Genomic DNA, 21,482 nt, shown 5'->3' with positions numbered 1-21,482 from the left:
TGGAAGCAATAAAAAAATCTGTATTATAAATTTTTCAAGGCTTGCACCTTGGAACCTATTTCATGGTTTGCGTTCTCGAGCCACCAGGCACTGTTTTGTGCAAATGAGCAGCCGGATCGCATTAAGGGTTTTCTGTTAGAACGGTGTCGTGTTAGCGGCCCCTAAGTTAATAACTAATGATCGTTGCGACGGAAGTGAATCAATCAAAACTAACTTTAGCTGGACAGTAACTTTATTTTAGAGCTGCTGTAAAGCCAAAACAATCTCTGTTACTTTAATTTCCTATTATCACTGTAAAGCTGCTTTGAAACAATCTATATTGTTAAAAGCGATATATAAGTGAAGGTGACTTGACTTGACTAATATACAGAAACAAGGTATCTCACAGAAAATACATGGCATAAGTGATAAGTTGCCATTAATAACATACAGTGCCCAAATATGGATATAATGGTGGCATAAATAAGCAGCATTTAACAAAACATAATGCTAATCACTCATTCTGTATTATAACAGAATACAGATTAACATCACATCATTAAAGGTGATGTATGTAACTTTTTCACTCTACTAAAGCATAAAAATACCATAAATGTTTGCAGATATTTAGGAAACATGCTGAGTTCACATACTCTTTTCTCTGAAAAACACTTCTACAGCCAGTTATTTTACTTTGAAATGTGTGTTCCGTGTTGGAATGTCTGTTTTTGTTTTGGTCTGTGTGATCTCGCCCACTGCCAGTTCACCCAATAGTATTTCAACACCCCGGGATGCCAGTTGGCAGGAAATACAGCGTATTGCAGCCAGCAAACAAACTGGGTCAGAGATTGCAGATTCTACCCAACCTAAAAAGCTTCGGTATTCATCTAAAAATCTCCATGAACGAGAGCATATTACATCAACTCATCAACTCGTAAGTCTCCTCGGCTTTCATTGTCAATTGCGCTTGTTCGTATTGCGTGTCCTCAAACTGGCAAAGAGCATCTTTGCTTCCATGAAAGGTGCTATTGGTCAAGTATCAACTTGGCTCTTTATCTCCATATTAGCTGACCTGATATGACCATCCAGGCTAAGGAGGGTCTTGATGACTTGTCTCACAGGCCATAAGTTCCAAGGTAGTTGAGAGTCTATGATCAAAACAAATGTTTTCTCCTTCAACTCAGGAGGACAGGCTTGCCATTTCTGCTGAGTTTGGAGGCTAGGGAAATAATCCCTTATGAACCTGGACCAGAATCGTTCCCCAAGGACCTGGGAATGTCTTCCTTTTATTTAGTTGTGTGATAGGAGACCACTCCATGGAAGGTATGCGGCCCTGCGTCCATCCTAGGTGTGTATGAACCGCAGCTGGTGCACAGGCCACCCCATCGAACAGACTCTGTAGGAGTAATGAGATGGGGCTGTTCAGAACCGATGAGAAGTAAAGGCTGTACTTAAGCGATCAAATAGGAAGACCTTGCAGATGTCTGTACTTCCATTGTAGCTGTTCTACAGGGTAAGACTGATGCAGTAGGTTAAGATGATCTGCAATAAAGGCATTGTCAATCTTATAACTGGTCTGGGGTTTACAGAGGGGAGAGATATGAAAAGATATGGAGGAACCATCAAGCACCTAAATATCATCTCTCACCATCCGCAATAGAAGGTCTTCAGGTACACCCAGGATGCCCAAAGCCTTAACCACATTGGAGAGCATAATAGTCCTCTCAGAGCTATCAACAAGAAGAGCGAAGGTGTGATCTTCATAATGCAGATTCACAGGAAACACTTTTAACTTAACTTGTTATCCGACTGAGGGAACCTATCCGGAGAAGAATTTGTCAGGCTCTTCTCCATGTTAGCTGAATCCTTCCAGGATGCAAGGCTTCTTTAGGTCACATTGAGCAGCATGGTGTGCCCTGGCGCAAATCCAAAAACGGATGTTACTACGAACCCATGTCCTGACCTGGTCTGAGGTAAGATTGGCGAATAATGCACACTTTCTCAGGTAATGCTCAGTCTTATCAGAAAGGTCAATACTGTTTCACTTTAGCAGGCTTGGTTTGTGAAACAGGATCTTTCCGAGGGAAGGGAGTCTCAACCAGGGATTCTCCAACCCCATGCAGGATGGTCACATTTCTCTTCCCAGAGTCTGACTGAGTGTGCAAGCCCGTAGGCATCGGCTTGGCAACATAGCTATGGCACCAGGTTTTGTAAAGGAGACAGTTCTATAAGTCAGCCAAGCTAGGGGTTGTCATGTCAGGTTGGAGGTACATATGATGGTGAAACTCAGCTCACTGCTCAGGAGGAAGCTTGTAACTCAGAAGTGCGTAACATGGGACCCTCAACTCAGTTCCAGTTCACCATCACGTTTCAGGGTCTTCAGTAGGCCCACTAGTGACTGCACATGAAGAGCAAACCTCTGGAAGGTGGAGATATCACCTCACTTGAAGTCAAAACTCTCAAGGACAATAGCAATCCTCCTTAAGGCTTAAGGCCATTTTATCTTTGAATGGGCTAGGTGACTTCAAATAAGCATCCGCTATCATTCTAGCCTCCTCAAGCTTATGGTGATCCACTAAGATCTGGTATTTGAACATTTAGTTCACCAAAGCTATCCTGAGTTGAGCAAACTCACCCGGATCAGGGCGAATGAACTTAGGGAGGGCGTAGATAAAGGCATGTCTGCAGGTGTTAGAAACTCTTGAAACTCTTTAGGGATAGGAGGGGAAGGAAGTCTGCAAGCATCAGAAGCATATGGCTGAGGAGGGCGTGATTGAGTAGCCGGGAAAACAAATACTTTCTAGTCCCTGGCATGACAGGTTGGTAAGTAGTTACACGCAAATCGGACAGTTCAAGGGCACCCACCTGTGTCCTCAGGTCAACGTCAGGCTCAAGCCACGGTGGTGGTGGGAGCTCAGCAAAGTTTCCATCACAGGGGGATTGGATGATGTTTATGTTTATGTTTATGTTTATGCGGCTCGAATGGAATGAGCCACTTGAACTAATTCCCTGACCTCTGCACGAACTTCTCTCAACTCCCTGAAGTCTGCCTGGAAAGCCTGATTGGTCTGCATTAGATGTGCATGCTCGTGGCGCAGATGCTGTAGCTCACTGTCGAGTCGAGAAGGATGACTGACAGAATTCGATGGAGGCTTAAAACTTGAGGACATGATCTGTGAGCCATCAGAACAGACCAGGTCACAACCGTGGGGTGGCGTAAGGCTGGAAGGATGTTTTATTTAATTCCTTAAATTGCTTTAAGGATTGAAATAAAAAATTTAAAGACACCAAATTTAACAATGTGATCATCAAAGTAGGCATTTCTTTTTTTCTTATCAATCAGTCCCACAATCTGTCCCAAAAGTCTGCCCCACTTAACAAATGTACAATTGTAGAAAAGATGTTCCTTTTCCTGAGATTCAATCCATTACCGTCCAAATTAAACCTTATTCGGATTCGTTACATGGATAAATGTCATCATTAATTGTTTTGAAATGTTCTTCTTTCATTTTAGGTAACAAAGGAAATGACAAATATCTAGTTCTAACTCTGATAGTATCAGCTTTTGAAAACCTTGCAACAACACTGCTCGTTACCAGTATATTACTACGGCTATGGTTTCAAAATAAAACGAGTTATCATGCTTTTCACTTTAGAATACTGTTCCAAATTATTGGTAATTCCTTCTGAAGGATTTGGTAATACTTGAGTAATTACTAGTGGGTTACCACAATCTTTACTTAAAAATTAATTAAACGTTGTGCATTATTCACATTAATTTTGAACCTGTATATAGTAGTTTTTATTAGTCCTCTGGGAGGTATGAAAAAGTAGAAAACTGATTAGCTAATAGTGAATACCTCATTCAACTGAACACCACTGCATACTAATTTTTTTATCTGAGTTTCTTGTTAGTTAATAGAAGTTACTAGAATGTTAATATTACGTTACTCATTTGCTCCTGGGTTATTCATTAATGATGGAACAGTTCAAGTTCCGTCGTTTTCAGCATAGTTAAACGAGTCAGTGTTTCCCGAAACCATCGTTCTAACGAACATTCGCAAACAGCATCGCAAAGTTGTGTAGTTGGAACGACAGCTCTCGACCTTTGGTTAGAAGCATAGTTTCTAGTTTGCATGACATGTGCACTTAATAAATCCTTATCTTGAGCAAAATAAGCAAGCTGACATTCAGTACAACCTGTGTCTTTTATTTAGAATACATACAAATGTCATTTACGTCTTTTAATTTGTCAAGAGAGTTAAAGCACCGTTTTTGAAAAGTGCGCATGTGCTAACGTGCTTTAGGCTACTATGTAAGAACGAGCCTATGATTGAATCTAGAAATAAAGCAAAATAACTGCGAAAAATGAGAAATAGTCCACAGATGCCATGTCTGTAATTTATAGCAAAACATCTATCGTTAATTCGATCTCAAACAGATTCATTAAAATAAGTTATTACTCCTCCACGTGCGTGACGTCATAAACCAATGTGGTTGAACGACCACCTTGCGACAATACGGTTTCGGGAAACAGTCGTGACTACCTAGTTGATTTCTTCAACGATGCATCGTACTATGGTAGTTAAGCAGCGAGTTATGTCGTTGTACGGGAAACGCACCCCAGGTTTCAATCAACTAAATCAATCATGGGGGTGAGTGAATGATGACAGAACTGTCGTTTTTGAGTGAACCTCTCTTTATTCCAATTTTAAGTGTGTCAACAGCTGTAAAACATAATGTTAAGTATATTTGAGTCCTTATTTATTACTGAATTCAGCAGGAGTGGGTGAGGATATAAACACGTAATAAACTTAATCACTGGCAGATTATGCTTTCCACACCAAGATTAAACAGAGCAAGATGTGCATCTGATGAACATCCCCTCCCTCTGCACAAAAGCATACTAACAAACACGTACAAGCGTGTTTACTTAATCTAAATGGGGATATTTACACAGACTTCTATTGTTTTTATATAGCTAAATACTGTTCACCTAACCTACACCCTGACAGATAACTTTATGCATTTGTACAATAAAATTATAATTAGTTTATTTTATTTTCTACTGTTTGTATAAATGAGGACATCCCCAAAAAGCATCAAGATACTAAGAAGATATTTTGAAGAAAAAAAAAAAGCATCACAAAAAGCATCAAAAAAAGCATCACAAAGGATTCTGTAAAACACTGTACATACAGTGTTTGAAACTCCATATGAAACAGTTCATATACACATAACACAATTTTGTGATGTTTTTTTGTTGTTGTTGTTGTGTTGTTTTCCACATATCTTGTTAGATTTGACTTGTTTGCTGTCTATTTGTATGCTGGGGTTGGTGGGGTTGTGCTTTTGGTTTAGAAAATATAAGCTTTGGCATCTCACCGCCACCGCCGTTGTTTTTTCAAATGTTGATATTTGTTAAATCCTAAACTTAACCCTTCCCCTAATAATAACCCTCTCTCACAAACCTGTTAGTTCACCCAAAAAGGCAACTTTTGTCATGATTTTTTCACACTCATGTCATTCCAAACCTTATTTTGTAACCAATTTGTTTTGGTGATGATTGATTTCCATTGTATGGAGAGACAAGAAATCGGACATTTCTCAAAATATCTTCTTAGCTTCCACAGAAGAAAGAAAGCCATACAAGAAGTTTGAAATTATCATCTTTACTTTAGAATTAATTAAACATTATGCATTATTCACATTAATTATGAACCTGTATAAAGTAGTTCTTAGTCCTCTGGGAGTTATGAACAAAATAGTAATTACTGATTAGCAAATAGTGAACTATCTCATTCAACTGAGCGCTACTACATACTAATTTGTTAATCTGAGTTTCTTGTTAGTTAATAGTAGTTACTAGAATGTTAATATTGCATTACTCATTTGTTCCTGTGTAGTTATTCATTACTGACGGAACTGAAATTACATGAGGGCGAGTAAATTATGACAGAATTTTCATTTTTGGTTGAACTATCCCTTTAAGGCAAAACTTGATTTGGCAAGTCTTTCAAGTAATGTTGAACATTTCAGAACATTTTCAATGTTTCACTAAATTTGTGAGGACATTTTCAAAAACATATACATATATAACTAATATAACTAAAACTGTACACACACATACTTTCACACACTTTCTCATTAAGGTTTGTTTTCTAATAATACCAGTGAGGTTAACTGAATTTCATTTACAATATAATGGGGTTATTTTATTTATTTATTTGTTTGCCTGTTTCGTTTATCATATAATCTGGCCACGCTGACAATGCTGATTAAATTTACAGTGATTCTAAAGCAAGCCCTGGGGAGACACAAATACACCCACACACTCACACACCGCTGGAGGACCAAAAATAACCTCTAATAATGTCTATTTGTGGCGCACACACACTGTGACAAGCTTGTGTTAATCACAAACACACACACTCGTTACCCCCGCGGGTGCTTGTACCACTTCTCGAATCTGGAGCTGCGAGCTTGTCAGGTGAATTTAAGTGTGATGTTGTGACACCACAGTAGTCATTAGCAGTTCTCTCTCTGTGACTCCATCATAAATGACTGGTATGACAGGAGGATTAGGGATAGTGGAATGCCCCAGGCTCATTGCTCCCACACTGAGACACATTGCAGTCATTATTATCCAGAATATCAGCCAGAACTCGCACCCGCTGCAAATATGACACAAAAACTAATATACTGTAGTATTAGGGTTTCTACATGGTATAGTACAACAATGTTTTTGGACAGGTATGGTTTTACCATGGTATCTCTTGTGAAAAAGAAATACACTTTTAAAAAGAGTACTTATTATGGAAATAATGCAATTTAAAAGAATATGTGCAAACTGAATGTAATGTTTTTGGAAACTGAAAATGTATTATAGTTTAAATTTACATTAAATCTAAATAAATTCATATTATGACTTAAGTACCACTTAAATACATCTTTATATGTAATTTATTGTCTTTGAAATAGTGTACTGCTGAATGTACTGTCAAGCATTTATTTTAAACTTGTATGTTGAAATTATAATTTGCTTTAGTATGTTAGTCAACACAGTAAAATTAGTGTTCTTTAAAGCTTATTGAAACATGGTTTAAAATGCGCTTTAAAGTAAAACTTTTAATGTAACATTATTAAGTGTGTTAAGAAACAGTCATGAAAGTGTACTCTAATCACACTTAAGTGCCCTTATATTTCACTAGCTGCAAGTACAATGTTTTAAAAATATACTTTTAATTGTGCTATAAGTGCGCATTCAACACAACTATGCATACTCATTTTTAGAAAGGGATTTATTTGAAGTACCATGTATATACTATATGATATACCATGGTATAAATCAATGTGCCATTGATTACTATCTGATACCATATTATTAAGCAGAGTCTTTAAGGCCTAAAACACTATACACAAGTCTGGTTCAATAAGTAACTACCAAAATACCAAATCAAAGTCTGCAATCAAAGAGTTGATACTTCAATGAAACCTAACTCAAATGAAATAAGTTTCCTGACCTTTGCAATAACATTCTATGAGAAATGAAATCTTCCTCTGGGACTGGGAAACCCTTCATGAAAGTATTTGACAATGCACAGAGCGGAAAATCATGAGGGGAAAATAAAAATATTATTATATTTCTTTTTGTCTAGCAGTTTGTTTAGCCATTTGGCTCAAGTACTGTATATTTAAAAAGTATTACAGAGATAAATCACTTTGTGAAACATAAACCTGTCTATCGTGCAAAGAAAGGTGTGTCATGTATTTAAAATCATCCCACCTCATTTTCCTACAGGTGAAAATTGAAAAAGGTGAATATGCAAACACATGAACACAAAGGATCCATTGGTTCTCCCCATGCACTTTTCAAACAGAATGTTTCACCAAAAGAAGTTTTCTAGGTTTGAAATGCTAAACCAAGCACAGAATCAGTGACTTCACTAATGTCATCCAGCATATAGTGCTGCATCTGGTCTCTGCACACCACAACAACAGCCTGAACATTGCAAGCAGACATAGACGGTCAGACACAAATAAGAAAGGGACAGAGAGTCAGAAAGAGTTTTAATTGATGCTGAATTCTGACTGATTATTTATTTTATTTTTATTTTATCAAAAACAAATCAGTCATACTTATGTGGGTTTAGCTTGTTTTGTATGTAGAGGTCATGCAAGCATCAAGAACATTCATCATTCTCCATCTTTAGTTGTGCTCTTCTGTTCCAAACACAAGATAAGGTTAGCAGGACACCAGCACACTATTATGACAGCAAAATACACAGGCTACTTGTTAAGAGACAATATCTTTACCTGCTGGAAAACCCAGTGCAGACTGTTTTCAAACTGATCCACCAGCCAATAGTCTACAAAAAACAACTTTATCACCTTTAGAATTTTCATTCAATAAGTTCTACACATCCCCATATCTTGTGTGTTTCTTTTTTTTAAATTCACTAAACACTTGTGCCACTTTTGCATGGAGTATTTCGGCATGTTCTTTTTCACCACCTACCTACAGTCCAGTTTAAACTGGCCCAATGCGCTGGTATAGCACTGCATCATGCATATTCAAATGAGTTTTTGTAAATAAGGCTGTTATATTTGCACTTTATTCTCATTTTGTGCGTGTTTACATTCACCCTAATAATCAAATAGGAATCACACTCAATCAGATTGAAAAACCTTCATGTAAACACCTCAACTGAAGTCAATCCGTATTAAATTTCAATCGGATTGGAAGGAGTGGTGTAGACCTAACCATGTAAACGCTCAGTCTGATTCGAAAATACCTTGCGCACAGTGTCGTGATGCATATATGTTTATATACGATAACAATTAGCATACAATTAGACAACTGACAATTAGCATACAATTTGGATTAGCGGTATGGTTGTTCTGGGCATAAACTCCCAGCCCATACATGTAGTCTTGCATGGATACGAGCAGGGAGTGCAGCGATATAACCGATGTTATACGCTTGAATTCTTATGAACATGCGAATATGTTTACTAACGTCTAATGAACTGGTCAGTGGACGAGACTGAAGACTTATTAAATAATTGCTTAAAAAAACGGTTTACGAGCAAACGCAAAATGACTCGGGGGAACGCAAAAGGTTTTGTAAGTGATCGCAAAACATTTGTGTTTGACTTATTGACTTATTCTTTTTTCTCCCATCGCATATTTTTTTCCACTACCATTGGAAAATGATTTCAGGGCTGAGAAAGAATTATATGTAACATTGTTCTACATTGCAGCTTCCACAGTCCACACGAACACTTGGATATGCGCCTAATAAAAGCACACATTACACTGTTGTCAATGAATGGGACGCTAAATATCATTTTGGCTTTAAAAAGATTCCAATAAATAGGCAATAATAAACCTGGTGTCCTCCATGATTCCTGTTCTTTTTGACAACAAAGCACTTGAATGCGACGAGCTTGTAATTACTTCAAACGTCGACTTCAAATGTAGGAAGTATGAAATCTCCGATAGCATGTGAAGGCAGCATAACCAACTAAATAAAATTTGGTTGACTAAGCCTTTTGTCGTTTACTAATGTTTAGTCGACTATTATGTCAAGGCAAAAACAATTATACTGGAAACACTTTACATTAAAGCATAATTTGTTACGATTTTTCGGAATACCTAAATGCACATGTAATGGGGGAAAAGTGAATTTGGTTGTGAAGTTTAGGGTTCATGTATGCATAACTTCCAGAATATTTAATCGAATTGGATTTATTCGGATTGACGAAAACTAGTGCATGTAAACATACCTACTGAGGGTTAGTAGGTGCAGCTTCATGTTTGCTTTTTTTAAACAAATCACATTATTTCAAAAATTCAAGTCAGCGATAATTTTGCACAGCCAATGTAAAGCAATGTCAAACTGAACATTTTTAAAAAGGAATGTTTGTGCACATTTCTTAGTGATCAATAATTCATGAGCAGTTATTCATTATATAATGGAGAAGAGCATCACATGCCATATCTTAATAGTCTGCGCCTGCGGCATCCTCCCCAATTTAGCATTCATTCAGGACTGGCGTGCGAGATGGGGAACTGCGCGCGCTGACAGTCTACAGCACACATTTCTTTGGATTTGTTTATACATTTACCTGATTTGCATATTGCAAATGTAATTCATTATTAGTGAACTCCACTTGTTCTCTCAGACAGCCGGGTTTATGAGACTCTACGTCACCTGACCACAGCATGGACCAATGCCAAAAAGAGCAGAAAGGCCTGTGTAACTGGTCAGTGTCAGGTTGGTCTGGTGTGTGTTGATGCCTCAGGTCGTGTCTGTCACTTACTGACTTTACATCATCACAGAGAGTGATGCTAAACAAAGCCTCGATTCACATCAACAACAAACGACAGCCCTGACACAGATGCAGACACAGTCAAACGCCTGTGCACTGCAAAACCAACTGCCAGTAGTGTCAGAGCCGTTTCAGAATTGGCATTTGAAAACCCCATGTTGGTTAATCTGAAAATTCTGGCACCACTAAACAATTGTGGAAAATATACAAAGACGAAACATCTTTCTTTTATTGCGCAGGCCGAATGCACAAAAAAGTGCAAGTGTATAGTTTGAATTACGAACAAATGATTTACATGAGCTGGTTCTTTTAATGAATCATTTAAAAAAAAAAAAAAACTCACATATGAGTCACAGTCAAACTCATTAGCATAAAATGGCTGCTGAAATAACATTTGATTAAGCTAAGTGATTTAAGCAATCTCTTCCATTTAAATTGAAGCAAACCTGACAAGCAACACAACATTTGGTGTGCTTTCTATATCTGTTGCGTCTGGTAGCCTTGCCTCCAAAAAAAAGTAATTCGTCCAAAATCCTGCTCCATTCAATTGTACATTAAATTATGTTTTATTTAATTCGGGAGGAGCATGTTCAGATAATCAACCTAATTAGCAAGAGAGGAGGTATATATATATATATATATATATATAGCTGACCTACCTCTATCCCAAGACAGTTTTCCAGCATTCCTCCACCGCCCCAACTCCTCACTCTTAAACATTTCCCAACCAGGGATGGGGGAGTACTTTGGGTTCGGGCCAAATTCCGAGCTTTGAGATCCCAGACAGCACGCCAAATATGCATACTTTTTCTACATCCAAATTATATGTAAGGGTGAACACATGAGACATCAAACATGCTCTGATGATCAGCTGTGATTCAGTTCGCACAGTGTGGAACTCAAATTACTCTGAAAAATTGTGTCTTAGGGTATGTTTACATGACAACGATATGCTTAAAACTGAAAAGTTTTTCTTTTGAGTTTTCCACGAACAGACGACACCATTGCCAAAACGATCCCCATTCTGCTTATTATAGTCTGTTTTTTTTTAATACTGTCATTCTGACTGTTTAAACTTGGCAGACATATTGAAAGCCACTTACAGAGCAACTAATGTACATTTTACCAGTACATGAGAGAATCAAACCCATGACCCCTTGTGAAAAAGTCTACTTCAAATCTTATAACAATAAGGTATTAGTATATTTTAGTTTACCATAAATTTTGCCTGTACATTCAACAGTACAACCGTATTTCAAAGACAATAGAAGTAAATATGAAATTACATATAAAGATGAACTTATTAAGTCCTACTAAAGTGAGTCAAAAAGTGCCCTTAAGTTGTTGCATTTAATACAAATAGAATCTATAATACATTTTCATTTAATTGCAATTTACATGCAGTTAAGTGTTTGAAAAAATATTATTTTAAAGTATTTTTTCCCATATCAAGCACTCTTTTTAAAAGTGCAAAAGTGTGGTCACAAGGGACCTCTGTGCTGCTAGTGTCAAGCACCACCAGCTGAGCTACAGGAGCAACAATTGTATGAACCAGTTTGTCATTCAGAGTGAACATCATTATTCCTGTCAGAGACACTTGCTAAAGGTCATGCCTTGGTCATCTCACCTGGCAGCCAGACGTGCATGCGTGCATAGAAGTGAACTTTACTCTGGCTTTCTTTTTATAAAAATGGTGCGACTGGAGCTCCGGTCGGGCATTTGTGTGGCATTCACGTGCCATTCCGTGGCATTCTCAAATGACATATTTTCCAGACCACCCCACTGACATATAACAGTGATTTGTGTGAGGAAGTAAACGAGAGTGACGGGTTCTCGGCGGAGGAGATCAGGACCGAACAGCTTCTCTGTATTTGGTTCTGTAATGTTAATCACGTCTGTAGTGTGTAATTTGAACTGGGAGGTATCTAAATAAAATTTGCTGTCAGATTGCTCACGCCTCCTACAGATAAACACGACAAAACAATACCCTCCTCCCTGTGCCATCTCACCAGCTCAGCCCAAGATAAACCCACACACTCTGAGATAAAACGATGGCCTTATACGGTCACCTTAGCTCTGTTCCCAAACCTAGCGAGCTGCCTTGTCGTCTACTGCCTAAATCTGCAGCTACCTTCTAAGGCCCTGTTTACACCAGGCATTTTCAGTGATCTGATCACAAGTGGTCAGTTGAGACGCAGTACCGTTTTCATCTGGTCTTAACATGCATGTTCAGATTTTGTATAGACCAGGGGAGTCCAAACATGCTCCTGGAGGGCCACTGTCCAACACAGTTTAGCTCAAACCTGCCTGGAACGTTTGCCTTGTAAACCTTGATTAGCTGCTTAAGGTTTGTTTTATTGGCTTTGTGTAGCTAAACTATGCAGGACAGCGTACCTCCAGGAGCACCCCTGGTCTAGACCCTCCCCTCTTATGGCCGGTACACAGTGTACGTTATTGGGCTGTCCCAGGCGAAAGATGACCGATCGTGGCGATTTCTGTGTTCGTGGCTCATAAATGGTGGTCCTACGTCGTACAGTTAGAGAGGTTCAAAGACGGCCGTTGTCACGGCCTTGCAACCAAACATACAGTAGCCTGCGACAGTGTCCGAAATTTAGCATGATCATCTCACAGTGTGTTTGCTTCTATGACCTACGTCTACTGACTAGCCAATTAAAACGCAACACCAAATGGCATATTGATCAACGCGACATGGCGCTAAAACTTAAAACTACCCAGACAGCAACTTAATGTCGGCCCACATCTGGTTCATGAGGATTCAACGCGTACCAGATGTGGGCCGGATCTGGGCCAACACTATGTTGCTGTCTGGGTGCTTACCTCAAGCTCCATTTGCAAAATTTGCATGCCAAGTTGGCCTCTTTTCCCTGGTCCATCTTCTCTTCTTTCACTTCCTCCTCTTTCAGCGCACATAAAAAACACAATTGCCAAAGTGTAATTTATCTTGCTCTATTTGTTTACCACTAGCGCTTTATTTATTCTTCTATACTTGAGTTGTAGCCTATGATTCAATAGGTGTCGTTATTGTACAGTCTACATACATGTTGTACAGTGTGAATTATAATGATCTTATAGGATTGCCGAAGTCACACAGTCTGTAGCAGGCATTATTTTGTCACACTCTACATCACTTGTAAGGGAGCGCAGAGTGTGACGCACAAATATGGTTATGGTAATGAATGAAGCCATTACGCTGCTTATGAGCGAGCGGGGAAGGACGCAGATGGAAAAGAAACAACTGGAAATGGCAATTTGAATCGTTATCCGTGTGTTTTGGCGCATCATAGTGAAGGTTTGGTGCGCAATCTTAAAACAAGTAGGCTTTGTTTTTTTTTTGTGGCTGTTCAATCACATTCGACCACATGAGCGTCTACACTACAAAAGCAATCCATATGCGTTTTGACTGCTTCTGGAAGCAGTGCACTGCTCAACCCTGTTTACACCTCTTTAACGTTGACCTCTTAAAACCAGATGTAAAAAGGGCCTACAGCATCCTAACTGAAATATTGAAATTAATTTACAGTTCTGCATTAATGACTCCCATAAAATGTTGTCTAAATCACAATTATAGACAAACACATTCTGAACTAAACTCAAAGTTTTTAATTTTTTATTGCAGAGACATCCTTTCCAGAAAGCATGTGGTTTAAAGTTCCTGAAAGATTTGTAACTCATACTCAGAAGTCCATTAGAGATGATGCAAAAATGCAGCACAAATATGTACAAAAAGAGGAACAAGGCTAGACAAAGAAAACATTTTAATGAGTGCTTTTAAAATGCACTTCTATGAGACATTTAAGTGTGTACTTCTTTAGAAATTAGTGTACAGTACACGTGTTTCCTGTACCGCTTTTCATCCCTGCTGAATCTACAGAGCCGGTAGTCTAAATGAATGTGAATTTAAACAAAGGCTAAACAATGGCAAGAAAACATCATTCCATTGAGCTGTCCTCATGAATGTGCACGTGTTTATGTTTTGCTTCTAGCTCGAACATTGTAGTCTTATTCACCAACAAAAAAAATATCATTAGCTGGTTATTTTAATTAATTGTTCAAAAAGACTCACAAACTCAAGAATTTGTGGTTTGAATCAGTCAGAAAAGAGGCAGAAGAGTAGGCAAACTTTAGGACATATACCTCATCATAAAATTATGATGTTGCATGGTTACATGGATTCGGTCACAACTAACATCGTCATATACACACTTCACATTTTATTTAATTAAATTAATTTTATTCTTCCTACCTTGGAGAGAAAACAAGTAGCAATATTAGCCAATAAAGTGTGCACAGATCCACACTTCGAAAATCTATTGGGAATAGTACACTTTTCAGCATACTATGCTTTGGAACACTTTCTGCACTTATTCTAATCTCACATTTAATTTGGATGGATAGTATGTGTATTGGGACACATGGGTTCTGAACAACAATTCTTTTGTAATTATATTTATATGTATAAATACATTGTTTTATTGTTTTTTATACTCAAAACAGAAGTAGTAATCGTAAATTAAAATGAATAAATATTGGTTTTACACACATGGTGAAGGGTGACAGAGATCTGTATGAAACACTGACTTGTGATCATATCAGTTGTTTAGTGTTACAGTCAGTTTACCACCAATGTGCTGTGACATACAAAGTTCGGTTATGAAACTCTAGATCGCGCAGGCTAATAGGTCCTTAACTCAGACTGCTTGCAATCACATCATTCTCTATAGGGCTCAGCTGATTGGTTCCTGCTGTATCAGTAGCCAATGAGCTTGCATGCTCAGCTTTCAAATACTTGGTAAGCATTTGCCTTTGAAGTGCAGCACGCTTTCAGAAACCCTCCACCTTCCCCAGCTCCACCTGTATAGATCTGCAATGGGTAATTCATGTATTGCTATATTGTACAGCAGCAGCATGAGTTACTTGCTCACAGCAGTGTGTCGTGCATGTATTGTATTGGCAGTAGCAAGTCCCGTACTTGCTCTGCAGCAGCAATAACAGCAGGAACAGCGTAGCAGATCTATTCCAACAAGACCAAATATATCAACATTGTCATACCCATTGTCATGCCAAACACTCCGAGAGTTGTCATGACAGAAATGCATTTCATTAAATATAAAGATTCGGAGGCGAAATCTGCCAAAACTATATCATCAGTCTTTTTCTCCGATCACAGAATCCCACATGAGATTCATTGCCAGGACCATTAACCCTCAGTCCTTTTTTTCATTCTCCTATTTTTGGACTAAATCTTATTATTGAGTTATTGAACGTACAGTTTCCACCTCTACAACAGCAGATCAGACAGACAGCAAACCTCAGCAGAATGAACATGCTGAGAGCTCTCACACACCCAGAGGAACTCAGTGTCAAACAGTACAGTCTGACCTGGAAGCTTGTTCTAATATTACCACAGTCCATTAGACACTGTATAAATCATTAGTAAATCAACAGATTTGCTGCCATCCATTTGCAAACAATCTGGTTGAGTGACACCTACAGTGGCTCAATAAAGTCCCTCTTAAATATTGCATTGTCATTGTGTTACATAAAATCAGTGACATCAGCCAATGATGCTATGCCTCTACTAATTAGCTTTTATAAATGCACAAACAAATGAATAAAATGTTTGTCTTTGTTATATTTCATCAAAACTCAACTTCATAAATGGTTTTCCTTTTTGTTGTCACTGAGCAAGCACTCTTATTTATTCCACTTTTTCTTCCTTCCCATTTTTCACAATCCAGCCAGTTCTTGATAGATATATTAATTTTTCTTACTTGGAAATGCAAAACATTATTGGAGTAGAATGGGTTGTGAACACAGCACGCCATTTCCTGTTGACTTTAAGTGTGGATTACTGTAAGTGTCCAAATATTGAACAATGCACACGATTTATAAGAAACTGGTGCATCCTAATACTGTCCTTTGCTGTAGTAAATCAGCACAAATAAATATAAGATATCAATGTGTTAAAAAAATATTTTTTTTCTTTCATCATTTCATTCAAATTTGAAATTAAAAGAGTGAAAATGGAATGAGATGTAGAATTCAACAGCGAAGGAATGTATCAGAACAATGCTAGAACATTTCATTAGACGTCAACTGAATGGAGGTTACATAAAAAATCAGGGTTCAGAAAAACATTCACTCTTCTTTTTGAGCAAAATATGTTGAAAGACAGATGAATGTTTTGAATGTTTCATGTTTTATGCCTTTCAGCACAGTATTATTTCTTATGTATGTCTGTATAGGCCGTCCTTGACCTGGGTGCTCAAAACACTGGAGCCCATTTACGGAAAAAAATGTTCTCTAGAACATTTTTGACATTCAAAATGATTTACATGGGAAGGAGAAAAAAATCTTTGAGTGGCTAACTTTGCTTTTTTTTTCTTTGTCTGTTTTTTTTTTTTTTTTTTTATAGGGCAAGAGAGCTTCAACTCCAAAAGTTTGGCCCTTCAGGCCCAAAAGAAGATCTTGAGTAAAATGGCCACCATGGCCGTGGCAAACCTCCTCACGGACGACACCAGCAGCGAGATTCTGGACGAACTCTACAAGGCCAGTCGTGAATACACCAAGAGCAAAAAGGAAGCCCACAAGATCATCAAAGATGTCATCAAGATCGCGCTGAAAATTGGCATTCTCTACCGGAACCACCAGTTCAGTCACGACGAGATGGAGACCGTTGAGCGCTTCAAAAAGAAGATGAACCAGGCAGCCATGACGGTGGTGAGCTTTTACGAGGTGGAGTACACGTTCGACCGCGGCATTCTTTCCGAGCTGCTGATGGAATGTAGGGACCTTCTTCACGAGCTGGTGGAGCACCACTTGACCATGCGCTCCCACGGCCGAATCGACCACGTTTTCAACCATTTCGCAGACGTGGGTTTCCTGACCGAGCTGTACGGCCCATCTGAAGAATACAGATTTAACCTGAGGAAGATCTGCGACGGGATAAACAAACTCCTAGATGAAGGCACGCTTTAACCTCCAGTTCACAGTCCGTCAGATGAGACTCCATCAGGCCGCTGGGATTCGAACTGAGTGATTTTACACAACTTGTGTTTTTTGTTTGAAATATAGGCTGTCATGATAACTTGATGATGGGATTGTAACCCAACCTGTAGGGGTGGTCACCCAGACGCAGATTAAAGTCAAATCCTGGTCTGTTTTGTCAATGTTCCGAATGATTGTTTGGGGAAAATCTGTTTGAGTGGAAAACCTGAATGAATCGGTGTCCCTAAAACCTGCCCTTTGTGTGAAATTGCAGGAATGTTTTAAATTACGAGCTCCTTTATATGCACTGTATGAAATTTGACCTACCTATGCTTTAAGAATGGCCTATCAATGCAACCCTAGCTCTCTTCAGTATGTCTACAAGAACCAGTTAAGATGTCCAGTTAATCTACTCGAAAGTTAAAGGGATATAGTTCACCCCGAAATGAACAGTCTTGTCATTATTTACTCATCCTCTTGATGTTCCAAACCGGTATGGCTTTGTTTTTACTGCGGAACACAAAGGAGATGTTTAGCATAATCTTTCAAGGTCTCCTTTTCCGTAAAATGAAATCAACGGGAACAAAACGTAACAATAAAAATAATCCACTGAAATTTGTCCATATTCACTGATAATTTCCCCTTCTGACAACTTTTTTCATTATACCAAAATTGGGTGAAACAATCAGTTATGAAAGATGCATAAAACAATGTCATTTGGTATTATTGATGGCAAACCTGACCCACTTTGTTCTCACAGCGTATTTGAATGTGGATATGAATGACTTCAATATATCATTACTTCATTTTGAAGTCCAACGCCATTCACTTTCTTGTACGGAAAACATCACCTCTAAGTAATACAGGCTTGAAACAAGATAAATGATGATGGAATTTATATATTTTTGGATGAACTATCCCTTTAAGATAGCAAAAGCATTGAGAGTTTAATAAAAAATATGGCGCAGACCTTTGTTGAACAGAGCGTTCGCCAAAAATAAATAACTGAAGTGCAGCAGAAAGATTGTAAATAAACTTTGGGGTTATGGTCTTTTCTCTTTAGCAGCTCCCATGATCCTGTGCTTGGTTTTTCCAGATCCTGATGTTTCAGAGCATGTTAATATGTGTATACATGCAGGAGAGAAATGTGACTATTCCATAAGCCTGTTCAATAACCCCAGAGTGTAGCACTATTAGCTGTCATTAAACGATCCATATGAACTTCCTGTAGTGTCCTTTTGTCTTTTCAACTACTGTGATTGCTCTGTGTTTTATTTAGCCAGTTAGAATGTCTATGCTGCATTCCATACAAAGTCAGATATGGGATATTTATTTCTACTTCAATATCTTTCCCCCAACCATAAAGCATTCTGTTGCCATTTAGAAACTGGTTCATTGTAATTCTCCAAGTAGGAATTTGGATGGACGAGTTGAATGGAGCTCAGCATTATTCTACTCAAGAAATTTGTTCAGTTAAGCCAAGTGCACACGATTTATAATAGTATTTTATGACTGTTGCTTGTCAGTCTGTATAAACATTATCTCCGCTGTAAATCATGTCACACTGTGGGATCTCAGTTGTCTTTAAAGGTAATAGCTTAGAAAGCATGAGATCTGACCCTCCCTTCAGAGCGTCTCCAAAGCCACACCTCCTTCAAAACACATGAACGCACACAAAGCTTCAAGTTTTCAAAAGCGTCACGAGATGAGAGATGGCATTAAACTACCTCATGTCTCAAAGCACAAAACATTACAATAATAATGAACAACTTAAAGAGCTCTTGTACCACCTGACTGGTGCAGAATCATTTCGGCATTGATAGTATTGCCAATATAACAAATCAATTCGAGTCACGAACCATTCTGACTATAACGTATAACGAATGCAATAATTGGACGAACATTTTATGGCCCTATGCCTTCCACAGACGATTTTGACCTTTTTACATTTTGAGCTTTTTAGAAAATGTGTACAAACGAAATTGTATCATCAACATTCATACAGTAAGTACAACATATGATCAATAACAATATGCTTCCACCATAATTCTCTAATTGACAAGCCCTGTTTCCCACTGATAAGTATGACTTCATGTGCACTCACCTTGTAAAAATGATCATTCTGACAGGACTTGAATGCAGCTTTGGATAATGTGTCTAATGGGAGTACAGTTAAAATAACTCTATTCTACCACAACTAAAGACACATTTCATACAACACAAAGAAGTTCTTGAAAACATGGAGCAGATCCTTTAAAATTAGAGAAGAGCACACCACACATGTCCAAGGTTTAAAACTTCCTTTTCTGTTAACATACATTTGTAATTCCTCTTTTCTGAACACATAAATAGAACAGACTGGCATTTCTACATATTTGAAAGACCAAGTTTGAAAAGCATTAAGACAGAAATGAATGCAAGACAAAGAAGCTTTAACGACAAACGCCTGGTGAAAATGTTCTGTATTACTTGCTATTCGTTCACTTTTAAAAGTGACTAGCACTCATATTCCCTCTCATAGCTCTGTGAGCCAAGGGGTCGGCATGGTCCATTTCATTCCCATTTGGTAACTACAATTATGTGGGACAAAAAGGTTATTTCTCCATTAACAGCCATTTAAAAGGAGACAGATATATTAAAGGGATAGTTCACCCAAAAATAAAAATTCTGTCATTAATTACTCACCCATATGCCATTCCAAACAAACCCTTAAAACTTTCGTTCATCTTCGAACACAAATGAAGATCTTTTTAGTGAAATCTGAGGGATTTCTGTCTCTCTATTGACAGCTAAGCAACTGACACTTTGGCGCTTCAAAAAGTTCACAAAAAGATCGTAAAACTAATCCATATGAATTAAGCAGCTTAGTCCATAATTTTCTGAAGAGGCAAGATTGCTTTATATGATGAAATGAACAGATTGAATTTAGGCATTTATTCACATATAAACATTCATTAATGGACACGTCAGATATTATAAACGGAAGCTCAAGCATGTTCGCTTGACGTGCAAGAACCAATAAGGTAACTGTAAAAATAAGTTGAAATAATGCAAATGGATACCATCGATTAGCAACCCTGGAACAGCAGATCTGTCTTTATAGGTTTATTAATTATCGGTTAAAAATTTCCTTAAAGAAAAATCTCTGTTTTTACTTCCGAAACTCTGCACTCTGTATTAAAGCAGATGTTTTGCCAGTAACTAGTTTCTTGAGGATTCTTAAACTAATTGCTTAAAGGGATAGTTCACCCAAAAATGAAAATTCTGTCCATCATTTCACACACATGTCCTTCTAGACTTTCTTGCTTCTGTGAAACACACACAAACAAAAGAATGCTGTTTTATGTTCATATAATGAAAGTCAGTGGGGTCCACTGTTGTTTTGAACCCCATTGACTTTTACTGTAGGGAAGAAGAGAAAAAAACTTTTTTTCAGGGGCATATTTTGCCCCAAAACATCATAGAAAAAGTGAGATACATAAGCAGATTCTGTCTGGGCTTGCTAATGAGGAATGACACTAATTTTTTTGAACAGCTCATGATCTTCCAGTGGCTTCACAGATCGAGAATGTGCGACTGAGAGTCCAAATTTAGCTGCAGCAGCAGCAGACAGCATGAGTCGGGTTGCTCGGAGATTAAATAATTGGGTTATTAAAGAAAAATAAAGACATGACAGGCTGTTAGGCAACAACAGGCTACAAATCAACACACACACTCAAAAAAAAAAAACACACAGTGTGCACTAACTGGAGAACCTAAGTAAGATGAATGACAGAGCGCTGATCAAAGCGAAGTGTTTTTTTAAATAGCACTTGAACAGTTCAAATCGATTAAACTGATGGTTTGATTCGTCACTCAAAGATGTTTTCGCTGCAAGATTAAGTGTCTTAAATCTACATTTGTGAAATAAATGATTGCTTAATGATATCATCACAATTGATTGACATTAAATACATTTTTTAATTTCTTCGAATAAGAAAGATCTCCCTTATCCAACTCGTCATGAAACGGAAGTTGCAATAGTTTTTTTCTTCCCTACGTAGTGACGTAGGCCTACAGTATGGCTATAGAAGCTTGTTTCTGCCACTGAATAAAAAAATTAAAAGGAATTTTTAAGTAGCTGGTAATTACTAATTAGTAATTTTTAAGTAACTGGTAGGT

At 38.0% G+C, this 21,482-nt stretch overlaps 1 protein-coding gene across 1 annotated transcript in view; it reads left to right on the top strand.

Moving 5' to 3' along the window:
* Positions 1-18,547, top strand: part of tnfaip8l3 (tumor necrosis factor, alpha-induced protein 8-like 3) — a 38,954-nt gene extending 20,407 nt beyond the window's left edge. The window contains exon 2 of the mRNA XM_079874269.1: positions 16,750-18,547. Within this exon, the coding sequence (XP_079730395.1) occupies positions 16,750-17,312 (563 nt within the window). The 3' untranslated portion in view covers positions 17,313-18,547. The remainder of the gene's footprint in view (positions 1-16,749) is intronic.
* The last annotated feature ends 2,935 nt before the right edge of the window (positions 18,548-21,482 follow it).

This window comes from Squalius cephalus (assembly GCF_949319135.1).
Source record: "Squalius cephalus genome assembly, chromosome: 6".
Lineage (NCBI taxonomy): Eukaryota > Metazoa > Chordata > Actinopteri > Cypriniformes > Leuciscidae > Squalius > Squalius cephalus.
The sequence above is the reverse complement of the archived record's forward strand: the minus strand, read 5'-3'. Positions and strand labels throughout refer to the sequence as shown.